Here is a 19,983-nt window from a genome sequence, read left to right on the forward strand (position 1 = left end):
CAAAGAAGATGGAGATTTTTGTTAAAAAAGGTTGATTTATTTTATGCACCAGTTAAATTGATCCCTAAATTTAGTCTTTCTTTTTCTTTTCAGAACAATACTATAAAAATAAAGTTATATGTAGGTCACAATTATTGTCACAGTTAGTAAAAAGTAATAACAATTTCATGTTTTAATTTTAATTTAAGCAACTTATATAAGTCGATATATTTTCTACATCCCAAGTATTATATTAAGCAACTTATAGAATACTATTTTTTACTATTTTCTGATTTTTTTTTTTACTATTTTTTATAATTTATGAAAGATGACAAAAAATGGTCTAAAATATTAACAATTTTCTTTTATTTTAAGCCATTTTTTGCTATCTTTCATAAATCATAAAAAATAGTAAAAGTTTGTTTTCTAAAAGTTCATTATATAACTAATTTATTGGGCTACTTAGATCTAAGTTTAAAGTTTATACAATAGGTTTATACATGGGAGTCTCGGGCAATATGTGCTCACATCATTCTCAGGCAATCTCAAGAGTCAACATGTGATTTCACGAGTGCCAGATGAAACATGAATGTATATACTTGGATTGGCCACTTTACCACATATAACATGCCAAAGAACAGAACTTTGGAGTACAGAAAAATGCCAATATCATTTGCGAAAGGATACATTTCTATAACAAACCGCTAATAACGTTTGCGAAAAGGATACAATTATTAGTACCTTATCCAAGTATGTTGGAAAAAAGATCGAACAATCGGAGGAAGGCACAGAATTATGTGCATGTGATATTTTCACTTTGTTAATATAGAAGATAGATTGTAGATTAAAAGACACATCTAACCAATATTTGTTGTGCAAGCCTAGTTTGTGCAAAAATTGTGTTACAAAGCTACAATAATACAATAAAATAAAAACAAAAAACACTTCAGCAAGACCACATCGACCATGCATTCTGGTGTTCTTATCACTAGATCTACTTTTGGATTTTCGTCCGGATTTCTAAATTGAAAAACGAATACTTCTGTCATGCGCTTTGTGACAATATCGATCGCAGCGTTTCTAACTAGAGGGTCGTGAATCTGTTGTGAAATTTTGAAAAAACGGATACTTTCTGTCATAATTTCTGATTTCTAAATTGAATCGTTTCTCCAAAAAAAATTTGCCTAATCAATAATAGCGGGGGAATGAGAGAGGAGAGATTACCTGGACTCTCAGGTCAATTGACACTTCGAAGACAACGTCAAGCGAAATCGATCGAAAACAACGACGAGATGCTAGAGATTAAATTCACGACACTCGTTGTTACTTGGAATGTGATAAATCAGAGAATGGGCTCTTTGAATAACTTGTTTATTCATCTAGAGAGGTTATATATTTATAGTACAAGAATAACATGGAAAGTAATCTAGGCAATCGTAATCTAATCTAACATGGAAAGTAATCTAGGCAATCGTAATTTAATCTAGAAACATAGAAAGTAAAATACAGACATAATTACAGTATATTCTCCAACAGAATGCGCGAATTTGAGAGGAGAAGACAGTAATTCGGGGAGAGAAAATTGTGATCCCTGAAAAATTAGGGTTAATAGATTATAGATTGGGGAAGAGAATCTGCTGCGATTCTTTGGAATCACAGGTTCCTGCTTTTCCAAATCTGACTGTTCATTTGTTTTGAGATTCGTGCGTAAAACCAATTGTATTTTTTCATATTCGTGTATTCCAAAAAATTAATGGTTAGATTTGAAAAAGCAGGAATCGCAACGATTGTTTGGAATCGCAGCAGATTTATTTCCATAGATTGGTAGGCGACAATTCTTGTCATTTTGGAATTCACATCCTCTGAGATATCTCATATGTTGCGTGACCTTTTGGAAAATATAAACCGTTAAAATACACTCTGCACGAATCTCAAAGTAAAAATAATACTGGTCCCCATTCTATCCCCGAATAGGCACTGGACACGTCGGACACGCAAAATATGAGATATCTCAGAGTACACGCACTCGTCATGTTGTAGGATTTGGGATTTTTGGATCTGTTGAGAGGCCCAGAAGGATGAACTTCCAATTTGTGGGCTTAAAACTTGGAAAAATACAAACTATGAAACATCTCCTGGAAATAAATATGATGTTATTCCAAATGAATAACATGAACCTGTTATTCTGATCGTAATTGTTTAAAAAAAATTATGTGTGAATCTCAACAAATAAATTTGTTTATACGTGAATCTCAATAAAGATCAAAGAAATAATAGCAGATTTATTTCCAACATCTCCCTCCCAAGTTCATTTTAGATTAGACCGTTGCTTAGTATAAGAATTAAGAATACAAACAAAGTGTATTTTATGTCGCTAGAAGAGATATTAAATAAATACGGATCGGTTCATGTTATGGATTCATGTTTTGTTTAAAGCTCATACATTTGATCTGAACTGTTAAATACGATCTTCATATTAAATTGTACTTGCAACCAAATTTTGTATTCTTTTTTAATTTTTTTCTACTATTTTTTAGATTGGGAAAAAAAAATATATTGATTTTGAATGATCCAAAATTTTCAAATCGACGGATTTTCTATCTATCTAAAAACGTAGTTAAAAATTCTAAGAATGTAAAATTTGATACAAATGTACATTTTAAAATGAAGATCGTGTTCAACCGTTCAGATCAACCATTTGAACTTTAAAAACAGAGATACAAGTTCATGGTGCATACTGATTTATTATAGCCTCACTCATAATAAAATGAATATTCTTAATTATAAATTTAGAGGTATAAATTCTATAGAAGTAGTATTCTCTTTGTTAGGGCATTTATAGGTAGCTCTAGAAGAATAATATTTGTTGCTGATAGAAATAAAGTACAGGTTGTATGATGTGATACGAATGCCTTTTCAATCATTTGAAAATTATGAAAAAAAAATACATAATGTTGCGCTTACTCATTTGTATATATGTCGACATCTAGATGCTTTTAAGAATTTCTTTTTGTTGCACTAAAGACAATTAAACAGACGGACAAAAATGTAATTAGTGGTGATTTTAATGCAAAAGTTGGTAACAAATTTAATTATTCTATGTACGTTTGGATGAAACAAGGAATATAGTAAGAATAGAGCTAATTCTAAGTTTGAAAAGAGTAATTAACTCAATTTTTAATTGGGTTAGTAAAATAGTGAGCTAACTTATATAAGACAAACAAATAATAGCGGGTTAGTGCTATTCTTGCTCTATTCAAACATCAAATAGCTCAAAAGAATAATGTTATTCTCATATTAGTGATATTTTTGTTTTATCCAAAAGAATATTGTGTACCTCGCAGAGTGTGAATTGCAGTAGGAAAATACTATGGAGTAATGATAGACATTTTGCTTTACTAAAAATGAAAAATATTTGTTCATCAGTAAAATATATTATTTGTTCATCAGTAAAATAATATCTTGTCAGGTTATTTGTTATTGTGTAACATATATTATTTGTTCATCAGTAAAATATATTATTGTGTATCTCCATGAGCTACGAGCTTTTTTGACAACCTTAGCCAAGTTTGATCAGCATATATTATTTGTTCATCGGTAAAATAATATCTTGTCAGGTTATTTTTATACCTTTGTTTGTTACTGTACGGTCCCGTTTGATGAATTGGATGAATGTTCCATACAACATTTGTTACAAATTAAAAAGCTGTATGGTGCCAATCGCTATCGATAATATAAATTTACTAGTATCGATAATATATATAAAGCAATTTTCGATTTTATGGGGGGTGCCAGCACCTTGCACCCCCTAGTTCTGCTCCTGATTCTAACACCTCATGCATTTCATACCTCATTATGTTTTACTTTTTTTATATTTTCGTTTTCAAAGTCTAAATTGTCGATCCGAAAATAATATCCATACTAAAATATGTTTGAGGACCAAATTTTATAATTTTTTATTTTTTTTTACTATTTTTTAAGATAGGTACAAAATAACTGTTTCTGAACCGATCAAAAACAGTGATTTTGTACCTATCTAAAAAAATAGTTAATATTTTTCAAAAATTATAAAATTTGGTTATAAATATCATGTTGAACGGTTCATATTGATATTTTAGAATTTGAAAACAAAGATATGAAATGTAAAGCATGATAAGGTATGAAAAATATAGAGTTCTTCTTAAAAAATAATATACTTTTTACTGAGACCAAGAAGTAAGATTCATATGTTGGAAAAAAAAAATACGGAATTATATGTAACAACAAATTTAAGTATTAATTATGATAACTAGACTTACAACCGCAAGAATTGGTATATATACAAGCCATGCATTAAAAAAATACAAATAATATTATTGAATGTATGGGTTAACTGTTTGGTGCAACTCATTCGGTGCATTTAGTGTTAAGCGGGGGGGGGGGGGGGGGGGGGGGGGGGGGGGGGGGGGACACCTATAATCACATTTCAATTCGTTGACCAATATGATCCCTATCTATAGGAATTTTAAATGGTGGCATAACTCAACTAACAATGTATATGAAATTAGTTGATTTTTTTTTATAAACCATGATAAAAAAGATTTTTATGAAACCAACATGATTACTTTTTTTTTTTACAAAAATCATAAGAACCGAAATGTCATTTCAGTCCCTTTTTTTTGGACCGAATTGTTATTTCGATCCCAGCTGTTTTCACAGATTTTGAGGAAAAAAAACGTTGAAAAATTTTAAATTTCCTAAGACCGAATTGTCATTTCGTTCCTACAAAAAAAAAAAATCGGGACCGAAATAACATTTCGGTTATTATGTTTTTTGTAAAAAAAAAAGTAATCATGTTGGTTTCATAAAAATATTTTTTCTAATTATGGTTTACAAAAAAAATTCAAATTAGTAATTATGCCTGATGTTTTTAGATTATAAAATATTACACAAATAATATATATTAATTTTATTTTATAAGTTATTTCTTGACATTGATTGAAACTCATTCTGATACATGAATTACGAACTACCAACATCTTTGAAATAAAAATCAAGACCAAATTAAAATTAATTAACATCAAGTCATCATATTTATTGCTTTAATTAGACACCACTTATGATTCATATTTGGTTGTGAAATAAGAGGGAAAGTAAATCCCTTACTCTACATTTACAGATTCACAGTAGAGAAAATAAAGTAAGAAAGTAACGACCGAGTAAATTAAGCCATCTCTTCAGAGTAATTAACTTACTCTACACTTATTGTGTTCGTAATATCCGTTATCATATAAAAATTTATTTTCTAACATCTTACTTCACCAGACGGATTAATTTAATCATAACTTAAACTATTAAATGCAAAATAAAAAAGAGAAGGGATCCAATTACACCTTTTTTGGTGACACTGAATTACACTCTCGATTTTCAAAGTTTTCAAAGTTCAAATAGTTGATTCAAACCGTTCAACATAATGAATATATTAAAATGTGCTTGCAGATCCAAACCGTTCAACACTTGTTTGGACTTCAAAAATATAGAATGTAATCCGGTGTCACAAAAAAAATTGTAATTGAATCCCTCAATAATAAAAAAAAGTGAAGTAAGAAATTGAATTCTTTATTATTAACTGCAACCCATACTTTCTATTTTCTATGATAAAGATTGGGTGGAGCATAAATACAAGAGATCCCCCTTAAATTGTTGCAGTTAGTGCCTTGGAGTGCACCGTCCCAATTTGATTCTTTCATTTTAAATACATCACTCAACTATTTTGTAATGTTTATTTTGTTGTGTTGGCGTAATACTGCTGAGAGATGATTAATTTAGTTCAAAAGCAATAATCAAAACAAAAATAACAAACAAATAGTACACGTGTTTTACGGTGCAATACAACTGTCCTGTACACTTTAATATGATATTATGTTAAAATAAGATTAGACAATATTTTTCAAATTAATTTATATATAGTTAAAAAAAGGAAAAAAAATATGAGTAGGCTGCTGGAGATATACAGCTCATCAATTAAGTTTCATACAATTTAAACTTCGTTTGTTGATGTATCAAGAGTTATTATTTAATATTTAATTTCATTCTTTAGATTTTATTTTATTATAATTGTTAATACTTTTAAAATAAATTATGTGTCAAATGATCGATCCCAATAAGAAAATAGAGTATGTCAGACAATTGAGTTCTAGTCAAACTCAGTTATAAGAAGATAACATATGCAAATGTAATTTTACGCATATCGGTAAAACCTTCTGTTTTTAACCATAAACCGAATGAAATAAATTTCTAAGTTGGAAAAAAAATAGTTGCTAAATAATATTCCTAAACTAAGAAAGAAATTAATCACGAGCCCATTTTTCCAGTAGGATGACAAATTTATGGGCCAAGCCCAAATAGTGTTACGATCTAATAAGATTCTAGGTCACTTAAATTCGTGTCACCTAAGGTAACATAACATATATTTTTGGATCTGGACCGTCAAATTAGAATTCGCACGATTATTAAAGCGGTAGTGATACAAATAGAAATATTCTGTTACCGCAGAGAATATGTAATCCCCATTCTCTTTTTCTTTCTTCAAACCACTTGATTATCGCCTGCCATGGCGACGACACCAGGATCAGCCCATCTTACGCATTTTGTAGAGCACTATAATTCTCTCTGAAGCACTTGGCCTGTTTGACCGACTGCTGGCCACCGGTAACCCGGCGCCGTCCATCTATCTCTTCAACCATCTCTTCACAGCGCTGGCCTGGTTCGCCTGAACAACTTAACCAACCATTATGCAACTTTTTTTTTTCCCCCTCTTTAACCGATTGACCCAAATTAAACAGATCACACCCGATGTCTGCACATATATAGATAACATGATCCATTACTAAAAGGTCTTTGTAAGGATAAGAGGATCTATGAAGCTGAAGCAGTAGTGCTCGACAAAATGCCTAAGCTGGGTTGTGCACCTGATATGTTCTCCTTTAGCACACTTATGAATGGTCTGTGTAAGATGAGATAAATTGACAAGGCAGCAGAACCCCTGAATTACTCATTTGTTAGAGTCTAACATTTTCTCTTGACTGACTGGAGAGTGGAGAGTTTTGCAATTAGGCGGGACCTAGGGTTTTATCCATCAAATCACGCTGGTGAGAGGAGCGCGCGTTAGAATAGATTACATTTGAACGGTGGAGATTGATATTTCTTTTGTTCGGATTGATGACGTGTACATAAATAAAATTATTTAGATGTATAGATATAGCTCTTGGTGCGAATTACTTGGAAAATTGGCGACTAAAACCGGTTCCAGTAACTTAATGGACGAGAATCATTTTTTATTAAATTTAATATTTCAATCATCAACCGAGAGCTGCCGATTTTTTTTTATAATAATTAAAATATACTTAAAAACAAGATCATGTGTGAAATACTGCTGCTCTTTGACACGAAATCAAATGATTAGTTAGACTTTCTAAAGGGAACAATAACATTATTATGTTCAACGATACGTTATTTCTTTAAAAATTATTGGGTATCAATAGAAATTACGTCATGTTCAAATCCTCAATTTTTCATATAAAATTTCTAGTCTAATATTGTTATATTTTTAAAAGGTTGTTAAAAAATTCAACCAGGATTATATTATGCATAATCTTTTTGAAGTCTCTTGTCATGTTAAACATCCATCGACACCTATATCCCGACTACATAACATTTAAGTGAAATAATTACTCATTATTTTTGTTAATGGAATGCAACACAAAGATATTAATTTATTTTTAGGCAAATATCATAGCTGTTTTTATTTAAAATACCAAAGTCCTAAATATTTTTAGGACAACGAGATCTACAATTATAGGAAGGTTATAAATCATAATTTGTAATGTCCAAGTCGTAAGAATCTTTTTAGAGAGTCACCGGCTGGTATCTATTGTCATATCTCATGAGATCTTGATTGATTCATCTTCCATCATTGGTTGCTTGTTTCTTAAGTCACAAAATAGCTATAAATGAGGAGGAGGCAGCAAGAGAAAGATCTATCTCCCCTTTGGGGAAGCCATCTTTGGATACCACCATTCTCTTCCACCAAACCCTAATCACCTCTTCCATTCTACTCATCTCTCTCAAGTGAATCAAAGGTGCGAACGATTGAATGACTTGGCAGATCTCGAGGACTTTGCAAGGAAAGAACTGAGGCATAGGTTGAGAATTGGTGTACTCTATTTTCCTTGTTATTTACTTGTTTTACTTGTATTAGATTTCTTATTTTTTATCATATTTGTTATTATTTTTGTGATTGCACCCATAAGAGACTAATTTTCTCTCTAAAGGCTTAGGTTGTATCATGAACTTGTGTTAGTTTATTTACTTGGATGTTATCTTTATAATGATTGTTTTGGCTTGATGTTTGATTTTATTTTATATATTTGTGAGTTATGCATGATCGTGTTTTGGTTATCGAACATTGCTAGGCTAGTGACAGTACCCCCTGCATTAAGGGTGTATGATAAAGAAGAAACCATTTCATTGTATACAAATAATCTTAGGATGGTAGATAAGGTGGACTCAAATCTACCCCCGGAAACATAGAACCAAATATTGTACCAAGTAGTAGTAGTAGATGTCTTCAATTAAATAACCCAATTAGGTGGTGACAGCCCTAATTAAGAGGTACATTAACATGAAGTCATGAATTACGAAAGGTATATGTAGGAACTTGAAATTGGCCAACTTAATTAGTTGGAACTCTCATTAAGCTAATAACATGAATTTCGAGAACTCCAAAAGTAAATAGAATGACCAAGGAATTGTAGACCAAAAGCTCTTAGACCTTGTTATCTCAATTCACAAATCACTTTTATTTACCTTTGATTTAATTTCTTATTACAAACCAACTCATTCGGGTATTGAACCCAAATTTAGTTACTTTGCAACAAACCCCCCTTTACTTGTAATTTATTTAGTTTTAATTTAGTTTAAGTAGAAATTACAATTACCTTAGTCTTTGAATCGATACCTTATTTACTACAAAAATAGATTGTGCGCTTGCAATTCAATCTTCTTTGCGTATTTAGGTTTATAAATTTAAAACAAAAGTGTAAGAAGTAGACCCAAAATATCTACACCTAAAATACACATCAGGGGGCAGATACTTTCAAATGGCTATTTCGAACCTTTTTGAAGGCAATGAATGGGAAACACCCGAATGCTATCAGCATTGACCAAGACCCAACAATGAGAGTGGCAATAGCAGAGGTTTTTCTAAATATAAAGCACAGATGTTGCCAATGGCATGTTATGAGTATTATCATGTGCAGTACATTTTTATGCTTATATTTCTCCAATTTCTATGTTCTTATTATCACATATTAATTAGTTTCATTTTCATAGATATGAATATCTTCGCATGAAAGCCATGAAGATTGTTGATGATTTCTGGAGGCCCTTAGAATTGTACACCATTGCAGTACAAAGCTTGAACATGGTACAACGAATTAGATGAAATTGCAAAAGGTGTGCGGAGTGACATGTCAACCGAGCATGTTGAAGCCACTACTGTCAAGCACCTCATCGAAAGTGGTGAAGCTTCTGAAGAGAGAAACTATCGAGATCCCCCTCAATCACAATGCAAGGGAAGGAAAAAACATCAAAGACATAAACATCCAATCGAGAAAAAGATAGGGCTTGCTGAAATTGTCACTTGAAAACATGACACAATACCCAAACATGCCCGAAATTGAAGACTGGTTAGGTCGTATTTAACTGTGGGGTTATATTTTGGTATAGGTAAAATTTGGGTTACATTTTGTTATATGTGAAATGTGAAGGTATATTTTGGTATAGGAGAATTGTTGGATTATATTTTGTAGAGGTTTTAAAAGTAATATTTTGGTATATGTTAAATGTTGTTTTAGAAATCTGGATGGCTAAAAGTAATATGTTATGTTGTTTTGGAAATTTGTTAAATGTGAAAGTAATATTTTTCTCATTTATTTTCGTTCTTTTTACTCTGGTTTTATTTGCTTAATGTGTTGGTTTAAAATTTGATGTTTCATCTCATTCAGTACAAACTTGTAAAAACTAAAGTTGATCCTGTTAAGGTTCTTTAGGAAAGAGCAAACTGGAGCATAACAGAAATGATAAATAACATTTGCAACTTTACAATATTTATACAATAACTTTTGCAAAAATTGCCACATTTACACTAACATTTGCAATATTTAAATACAACATGTACACAAAAAAGCTGAATTAGCTTCCTAAACAACATTTATAGAACATTTGCAATATCTATACAACATTTACACAAGCACTCAGCACACTGCACTTATATGATTTTGTGAAGATGCTAGCTGAAAAGGCTGAATTAGTTTTCTAAACCACCAATGCTGATTTAATTTCACAACTATTGTTGTTGTAGTCATCTTTCCAGCGATGCCATCAAGGCCTTGCCATTTCCTGCAACTTAAATAAAAACAAGAGAAAATAATATTAGCTCAATATGATTACAAAATTGAATGCAAAGTATCCACCTAGACAGTGCCAGGACTGGTACAGTTTGAATGAACCTGGGCTGAAATACCAGCTACTTGCTGAAAAAGAAATATGATCTCTGATAAAGTTACCCTTTAACATCTTGATACATTAAGTTCATGACTGTTATCAGAATGGCAAGCATCATATCAAAAAAAAAAGAAAAAAAAGAAAAGCAAAGCATATTTCAAATAAATACAAGGGCAGTGCTTATGTGCATATAAACCGCACATAAACTAATGTCGAAGACCACAGGGCCATGTATGTAAAATCAAAGAACCCTTAGATGCTATATTCACCTGGATTTTTTTGTGTCAATTGTGTTTAGTTCGAATTTTGTACCAATTAGGGAATTGATTAGGCTTGATATATAAGCTAATTAACTCCAAAATCGTGATCCGATTATTTAAAAAATGCATGAATTAAACTAGCACACAAAAATATCCAAATTAGTCACTTGTCTGCAATTTATAGGCTAATTGAAATTTGTAGGTCAAAGAGGAAACAACCGCACGAGGCAATGATGGGAAGTGGGAAGGACTGTGTATCCTCTAGATCTTGACCTGGCGTGGTGCTGCCGGACGACACCACCACTTTCAGGAGAATCTCGTACGAGGCGTGGCTCGGCGACCACCACCTTCAGGTCTTGCAAAGCGAAGGCATCGTAGAATCTCGACGGGATCGCCTCCAGCGCCAGCGTCAGGAGATCTAGGTGATGAGCCGATGATGGTGCCAACAAACAAGAAGGGAAGGGAGAGGCAACATTACACGAATTTATATTTTTCGCTTGTCTCTTTGTAAAATTACGGGGAGACAAGGGAGAATGAAGAAAAAAGGTAATGGAGTTACGGACCGCTATTCTACGAATTCCCGTCTGTTTCATTTTAATTTCATCATCAACGACTTGAGTTTGCACGAGTCTTAAATCCCATCTGATGGTTAAAAAAAATATGCTCATAGGAAGGCTGGGTGAGCACATCACACCCTAGCCTTAACACACACACACACACAGAGGAGGGTTTCCAATTACACCATAAATTAGTGACATATCTTGACATTATATCTAGGCTACACATTAATTAGGAATTGATCCGTTTATATGGAAATTTGCATCACTTTGTACCTAAAGGGGACTATAATCATATATTTTAATTTGACTAGCTATACTTGTGCCCCTTGCTGGTTATGTATGTAGTTTCATAATTAACAAACAATTATATTTACTATGCAAACAAACAAGCTGTAACAACTAATCATTGAGGTATTTCACTTTAATTCATTTTGATCAAAAGATTAATATATCTTTCAACGAAAAGGCTAGCTCAATTTAATTTGATTTATCTTGATTTCTTCCAAATAGTTAAATCTAAAGTTAAATGAATCAACAGAAAGTTGTCGAATTAGCATTTCTTTGCATGTGTCATTTTTTTTCTTATTTTATGGAGAAGAGTTTATTTTAAGATCATTTGCTAATTGTACAGTTGTATTATCATATAGCTATAATACTTATCTATAAATATTATAAAAAAAACTCCAAATATGTAATATTCATTTAATGTGCCGACCTCATTATAGCATTATTGAATTATATATATTAATTTTCCACGTCGCCCGGCCGTTAGCAGATCCAGTTTTTACCTGGTAGAAGATTGCAGTTTTGTAGTAGCTAGTGTTAGCAACAAGTGTCCTCACATATAGATAGATTTGATTAGTTTGTTTTCTTTGAATTTTAATTAATTTGCAACTAATACTGATTTTGTATTATATATGCATGGTTCTTAAATTGTATAGATGGCTAGCTCCTAAATCCCCGACAGTTTTACAGAGAAAAAAAAAGATGGACACGACGTACACATTTTGTTTTTACTTTTTACTAATCTTTTCTAAATACCGTCTGACTATATTTTCTCTTTTCTAAATTTGTGAGTTTGGCCAGTTTGGATCGGGAGGCGGGTATGGAGTCTCGGAGAGAACTCAAACAGAAAGAGTAGAATGGTCTACACATTATTAATTCATATTATAAAATAAATTTTAAGACTTTTAAATTTAATTTTTATTTTATTGAGATATTTAATATATTATAGAGTTAGAATAAATGTGCGAGTTTTTACCATTATAAACAAAGACGTAACTGGAGAAGAGAATTAGGTGAACCGTTCATTTATGAGTTCAGTAGTTTTTTAGGACTTGGCCTACGGGCATGAAGTAATAAAAAAAAAAAAAAAAATTTTTTTAGGACTTTGTTAGGCCAGCTCAACGCATTTTTCTTAATTCCTTAATCATTTTTCTTAATTTCTTTTACATGTTGCATCGGCTATATAAGGCAAAGACTCCTGTGGGGTTTTATCATGAAATTAGTAAATGAAATAGATGAATTATTTTGAGCGTTCATTCTTTGGTTACTTGTCAGACTCTTCTCTTTTATCTGATTCCTTCAATTTACCTTATCAAATTGATTCTAGTAGATCTATCCTGCATTCGAGACCTAGGCTCGTTGCACGAGCTTCCATCCATGGGAACTTCCAAGGTCCTTCTCGTCGCCTTTTTTATCTCTCTCTCCATCTCTATAGCTTTTGCAAATGAATCGCAAGAGGAGGAGACAAGCAAGCTCCCAGTGGAAGAGTCGGATCTGGGTTTGAAACTCCAAAGCGACCAGCTCCGATCCAAAATACTCTCCTTAGGTTCCTCCTCATTACCTTCTATCTTGCCTCTTTCTCTTTTTATGTTATACTTGTACAATTTAATTTTTTCAGGCTTCATGATAGGTTTTCTTGCTAGGTTTCTTAGAAAAACACAAAAGATAACCAAATTAAGTACCAAAGTCAATATACAAGACATTTTTCAATAATGCAAAGCAGTTGCTTTTTGGTTCACTACTACATAACTGCAGACTTCTATTGGGTTAAAACTTGATCTTCTAACTGATTCCCTACCTGTATAGACCAACATGATAGATGAGACAAATATTTCTAGCGGTTGCACACTGTTAGTAGTTTAATATTATACTATCGGTACAAAGAACATTATCGATAGGAGAATTCTACATTCTCTATCGGTATTACATTATTTAAAGGTAGAAGGAATCTGATTATCCTATCGGTAATGAATAATTTACTGATACAAGGTTAATTTTTAATTTAATTTCATTCATAAAATTAGCCAAACTATCTGTAACAGTAAATCCTGGAGGGATTTGAAGATCTGGGGGTAGTACTGGTTCATCCTTCACCTGAACTTGAGCATTGAAAGTTGGAACGTCGGGCTGTTGAGATTCCATTAACCCAAACTATAACAAAAAAAATATGAGTAAATGACTCAAATGAGTAAAATTAAGTCTAAACATAAAACGAGTAAAACCATAATCGTGAAATATGTACATGTAGAAACAGGCTAAAGTTGAGCAATAAACAATACATTTCTCTTCCATTTGGCTAACCTAAACTCTAAACATAAAACCCAAGATTTTGGAACCTATAGACCTATTTCAAACCCTAAAATGTACAAACAGGTTTTGAGAAAGAGAGAGAACCTAGAGCAGATGAACACTTGCAAGATGAAGATAGTGCTTAGTCTTGGTCCAAGGCGGAGGTTCAAATGCCCTAGGGATTCTGTCAGAGCGAGAAACAAAAAGTGCACTTAGCTGTTCTGTTAATTAGAGAAGTGGCTTTCAGAGAGAGAGAGAGAGAGAGAGAGAGAACGAGAGACAAAGGGAAGTCATGAACACTTGACAGCCGCTGTCAAGATTTTCAAAAAAAGAGAGAGGGGAGTCATGAAGAGATGTCATTTCGAATGGAAGTTTCAGAGAGAATGAAGAGACACTCGGAATCGACGGTTTAAATATTTTAAATTCCATCTAACTCTATCGGTGCCTTGGTTTCAACCGATAGCAGATATTCAGCAAATTTAAATTATGTTATTAAAAATAAGAGTGTTCCAACTTTCAATACAATATAAAACATGCATGTTATTAAAAATAGGAGTATTCAAGATAAATTCGAAACATAAATCATTTCGTATTTTCAAATCAGATAACAAACATTTCAATATTTACCTTCTTCTATCGGTTAGGATCAGCATTCTGCTATGAGAACTTTACCTCTTTTGAAATTTGGCCAAGTACCTGAATCCTCTTATATCAGTAACATGTGTACGAACCGCTAGAATAAACCTCTTACCAAGTTGGCTAAGTACCTTCCTCATCTTCTAGCGGTTCTACCTAAGTTACCGATATAAGAAATGTCAGGTACTTAGCCAAATTTCAAAAGGAGTAAAGTTCTTATGACAGAACACTGGTCTAAACCGATAGAAGATCTCTCCTCAAAAAAAAAAAAAAACGATAGAAGATGGTAAATATTTACTTGTTATCTGATTTGTAAATATTTATCTTGAACACTCCTATTTTTAATGACATGCATGTTTTATGTTAAATTGATTTATTCACCTTCTCCATGAGTAATTTTTATTTTAACTTTTATATTTAATTAATTAACGTGCGAACACTTTATATATATATATATATAAATAAGTGAGGCGCCTTCTCCATAATTCAACATTTTCCATCATACATATATTCATCCAATATTAAAGAAATATATATTAAATTGATTCAACATTACACATCAAACAGACGCAAGAAATTTAAACATAAAATAATATTACACAACATCACATAATATTACATCAAACAAATTAACACATATATACATTACACATATACAAATGCCACCAATAATTACATGCGGTGCTTGACCAATAGTTACATACATCTTTTCTATTATAAAGAAAGGGAAAATTGTCAAAATGCCACTCCAAAACCTTCAAATTGTCAAAATGCCACTCTAAACTTCATTAATTTGTAATTTTGTCATTTATACTCAATTCTTATACTATTTTTATTAAAAAATTAACTGAAAAATACTGTTTTGAAATACGTATTTTTGTACCGGGTTGTGCAATTCTGAAATACGTATTTCAAAACAGTATTTTTCAGTTAATTTTTAATAAAAATAGTATAAGAATTGAGTATAAATGGCAAAATTAGGAATTAATGAAGTTTAGAGTGGCATTTTTACAATTTTAAAGTTTAGAGTGGCATTTTGACAATTTGAAGGTTTTGAAGTGGCATTTTGACAATTTTCCCCAGTTAGAATAGCAATACCGCTTGAACAATGTTTCTTATTGATTGTTGTTCTGAATTTTACAAGGTCTATACACCACTTTTTATAGCCTAAAATCCTACTAGCTGTTGGCTATTTCCTAAATTAGAATGGCTGCAATCTACACCCTAATTGTGTCTTAATTACAAAGATTTACTAGCCGTTACTAAGATCAAGCTAGGTACTAAAAATGACTTGACAACTATACAATTAGAGGTTAGCTTATCTGTTGCCTAAAATACCAATGATGAATAATTCCTGAGGCATATCTTTATTCTTCAATACTTATTATCAGGTTTAGTCCCTATTACAATTAGATTTGTTCTTAGATTCAGGATTAAGTCTCCAAATTATTGAAAGTGGGCGACTTTGAATCATGATTCTCCTAATCTCAATTTAAACACTCCTAGTCTCTGTACAGTTTTTCACTTGTAATGTTGTAATGTGAAGAGTCCAGCATAGAGGAGAGGTCAAAGGAGCTCGAGAGAAAGGATGAAGTTGCTTCCAAATTGGAGAAAATTATCCATGAAAAATCTGAAGAATTTGCCTCTCTGCAAAATGACATGGCTTTGCTCCAGGTTCACCTGTTATTTCACTGTATTTACATTCCTTCTAGTTCTTTTGAACTAGTAACTTCCTAGATCAATCATAACTTAGTAATTTTATTGTGTTGGTCTGCAGAAAAAAGTAGCAGCTGATCAGAAAGCCAACAAGGTCGATGCTAAAACTGTTGAACTAGAAGAACAGGTACTTATATAACATAAAACACTGTGCATCCGCCAATTGTTTTTCATCCCTTCAAAGGTTCAGTTATCACAAATTATATTTACTCTATATAATTAGTGCATGAGTACCAGCATTGCAATGTCCATTATTTGGATTAGCGCAATATCAGCCGTAAGTAATCTAATTACAAATATCGAGGTATGGTTTTTGTATAGGTATGGTCTTTTACCTTTCTAGAGTGCAAAATTAACTAAAGCTTGGGATTTGGTAGTATCATCTTTGTATAATAATCTTTGATAAGCACATGCAGTGTTACTTGTTATACCTCAAATGTTACAAAGTATTTATTTATTATGTCTCCAAAATAATCGTGTAAGGTGTAACATTCATCATCTTCTAATATAATTTTGTTTGTTTCTTTAAAATCCTCTAGGTGCATGGTGCATGGTTGTCACCTTGGCTAGCAACACAAATGGGCCGTTATATGGTTAACTGCCTAGCACTATTATCCTTTAAAGTATTTATACATTTTACAGAAAGAACGATTTTAGATTTCTTTTTTGTGTGGTTAGGCGGTGATGTCCGCTAAATGGAATGAGCATGAAAAACGTGTGATGGATAGATTCCTGCAAATGGTTCTTTTTGTGTCAATCTTAATTTCCTCTTTGGTCTTCTTTTATTGTAAGTATGAGCACTTAAGTCCCTTCTAAAAAAATGTGTAGGCAACAAATAAGTCAAAGCAAGCACATAAATGGGCTGAGCCCCATTTGGAAACGGCAAAACCTGTAAGAATTCTTTACTTATTTCATTTATTCATTTCATATGTTGGTGCTTTCCTTTTGTGATTTAAAATAGTGGCATGCTCAATAAATCCATTTGTTGCAATTATTAATTGAATTAATAAAATAATTTTGCCAGTTTAATTGAAATGAAGAAATGGATACCAGTAGCGCAAGAGAAATGAATGTATTAATTAACCAATCTGTGCTCACTTTATAATTATTCCGTTTTTGTGAATTTTGTATTGGTGTATTAACCAATAATCAAATTGTCCACTGTTTGAAACAGTTGTTTTATGAGTCATTTGAAGAGAACTTCAAAGGAAGATGGATTGTATCTGCTAAGGAGGATTACAAAGGTCATAAATTTAAGATTTATCCTATTTCTATGAGTGTGTAGCGGTTTCCTTTTATAGATTTGATCTGTTGTCTCTTATCCTAGGATCTCTGATACTTTACAGAAATAGATTAGCTTAAGTTTTTATAGAAATAAACAAAACCAAAAAGCAAAAGTAATTGTGTTTTACTTAATTGGCATAAAGATTTGAAAATGTTGTTCCTTTGGTAGGTGTATGGAAATATTCGAAAAGCAATGGGCACCAAGACTACGGCCTCCTTGCTTCTCATAAGGAGAGAAGGTATGCAATTGTCAAAGAATTAAAGAAACCAATATCCCTCAAATGTGGCACAATTGTGCTCCAATTCGAGGTGCGTTTCCAGAATGGGCTCGAGTGTGGTGGTGCCTACCTCAAGTATCTTAGGCCACCTCAAGACGCTAGATGGTTTCCCAAGGAGTTTGACAATGAGTCGCCTTACTCCATTTTGTTTGGACCTGACAAGTGTCATTACCCGAGTGGAAGGGTTCTTTTCATTGTGCAGCACAAGAACCCGAAAACTGGTGATTTTGTTGAACACCATCTCACGGTCCCCCCTGCCGTACCTAATGATAAGCTGACACATGTCTACAGTGCAATTATCACTCCTGATAACCACCTGAACATCTTGATTGACGGTATAGAGCAATTGAAGCCGTTCAACTTCCTATCAAGTGAAGATTTTGAACCACCCTTCATCTCGCCAAATACCATTCCTGATCCAGATGACAAGAAACATGACGATTGGGTTGAGCGCGCTAAGATACCTGACTCGAAAGCGACCAAACCTAATGACTGTGACGTGGATGCCCCAATAGAGATAGAAGATGAATATGCAGTTAAACCAGAGGGATGGTTGGATGATGAGCCTGAAGAAATTGATAACCCTAAATGGAAGGCACCAAAGATTGACAACCTGAAATGCAATGAAGCACCTGGTTGTGGTGAATGGAAGAGGCCCATGAAGAGAAACACGGCTTATAAGGGCAAGTGGCATGCACCTCTGATTGATAACGCAAACTACAAGGGTATCTGGAACCCAAGTAATACTCCTAATCCTAACTGCTCAGAGCTTGATTTTGAGCCGATTAAGGCTATTGGTATCGAGATCTGGACCATGCAAGATGGTATCTTATTCGATAATATATTGATTGCCGATGATGAGAAGGTGGCAGCTTCCTACCGTGAGACAACATGGAAACCCAAGTATGATGTCGAGAAAGAGAAGCAAAAGTTTGATGAGACTGCTCCTCATTCTGGTGCTCCTGCAGTCTTGGTAAAGTTCATTTTTATATCTTTGATGACCTTTTAATTCATTTTATGTTGTTATATATATGATCCTTTTCTTTTTTTGGTAATTTCAAAAAATGTTATTCAATTTAATCTATCTGATTGTGGAATTTTCTTCTCCGGAGGAGTACAAATCCAGGATAATTGTAAGTATGATTCTCAAATATAATATTAATAGTTTGGTATCGCTAGTATAATTTTTTGTTTTTGATTGCTTAAAATTTTCAATTTTTCAGGAATTTTTTAAGGAGTTTGAGATGCGACCAATTATGATCAGTGGTCTTCTTGGTTTGTTTAGTATTCTACTAGTTCTCTGCAGTATGATCAGAGTGATCGAGAAAGAGAAGGAAGAAAAAAAGGAGGAGGAGAAGGAGAAGAAGGAGCAGCAGCAGCATCAACAACCGCCTCATAGTGACAGAGTGGAAGTGAATGAGTCTTGTGAGGTCGGTGGTCACAGCAAGACAGTGGAACAATCTAGTCACAACAAGAGTGTGGAACAGCAAGGCCGGTCCTAAAGATTTTGGGGCCCAGGGCGAGAGTAAATTTTGAACATTTTTTGAACAATTTTTCATCAAAATAATATGTGGAGAACCCCTGTTGTGTTTTATCTTTAGAATAATTAATATTAGAATTTCTAATAAGGCCATTCTCAACAAGCAAATCTCTAATCGACCAAATCGGATTGGAAACTCATATTTTATTAGCAAAAACATGGTTTTCACTAAAATAAAAGAAAAATTAGGTAAAATAAATAATTAATTAACATGAGACAATATTGCTGAATTTATTATTTTTGTTTTAGTGTTCAATAAGTTAAAATTAATTTCAAACCAATTTTAATAAAAATGACAAACTTCACAGCATAGATTGTCTTCATGTTCTTAATAAAAATTAACAAGACAGTAAGCTTGTCTCCATTTCGTCTTAGTTGACTAGCGACCTCTTCAAATATAGCATGGATTGTCTTCATTTCTTATGTATTGATTTCTCTAGTACTGCGATGTAGGTCACATATTAATAATTTGGGCCCACCTACAGCGTCATTCTTTCTAATGCTTTTTTGCCCCTCACTTGACCGAACAGCCCGAAAATCCTTCTTCTCCAACCAGCATTTTAACCCAGTCAAAATTGTAAGTTTCTCCCCCAAATCGGACGTGGGTGGCA

The 19,983-nt window shown here is 32.7% G+C and overlaps 1 protein-coding gene across 1 annotated transcript; it reads left to right on the forward strand.

Moving 5' to 3' along the window:
• Window positions 1-16,954: 16,954 nt before the first annotated feature.
• Window positions 16,955-19,334, forward strand: LOC144557165 (calnexin homolog 1-like). The gene is made up of 6 exons (XM_078305694.1): window positions 16,955-17,011; window positions 17,099-17,161; window positions 17,445-17,514; window positions 17,724-18,806; window positions 18,886-18,965; window positions 19,056-19,334. The coding sequence occupies exons 1-6, from the start codon at window positions 16,955-16,957 to the stop codon at window positions 19,332-19,334; spliced, it is 1,632 nt and encodes a 543-aa protein (XP_078161820.1).
• The last annotated feature ends 649 nt before the right edge of the window (window positions 19,335-19,983 follow it).

The sequence above is a fragment of the Carex rostrata genome, chromosome 7 (genome assembly GCF_964058835.1).
Source record: "Carex rostrata chromosome 7, lpCarRost1.2, whole genome shotgun sequence".
NCBI lineage: Eukaryota > Viridiplantae > Streptophyta > Magnoliopsida > Poales > Cyperaceae > Carex > Carex rostrata.

Excerpts from the sequence above, each read along its gene's own strand:
- LOC144557165 (XM_078305694.1), top strand. The coding sequence starts at position 16,955 with ATGTCCGCTAAATGGAATGAGCATGAAAAACGTGTGATGGATAGATTC. Across the intron at positions 17,012-17,098 it reads TGGATAGATTCCTGCAAATG|GCAACAAATAAGTCAAAGCA; the intron begins GTTCTTTTTGTG and ends AAAAATGTGTAG. Across the intron at positions 18,966-19,055 it reads AGTACAAATCCAGGATAATT|GAATTTTTTAAGGAGTTTGA; the intron begins GTAAGTATGATT and ends TCAATTTTTCAG.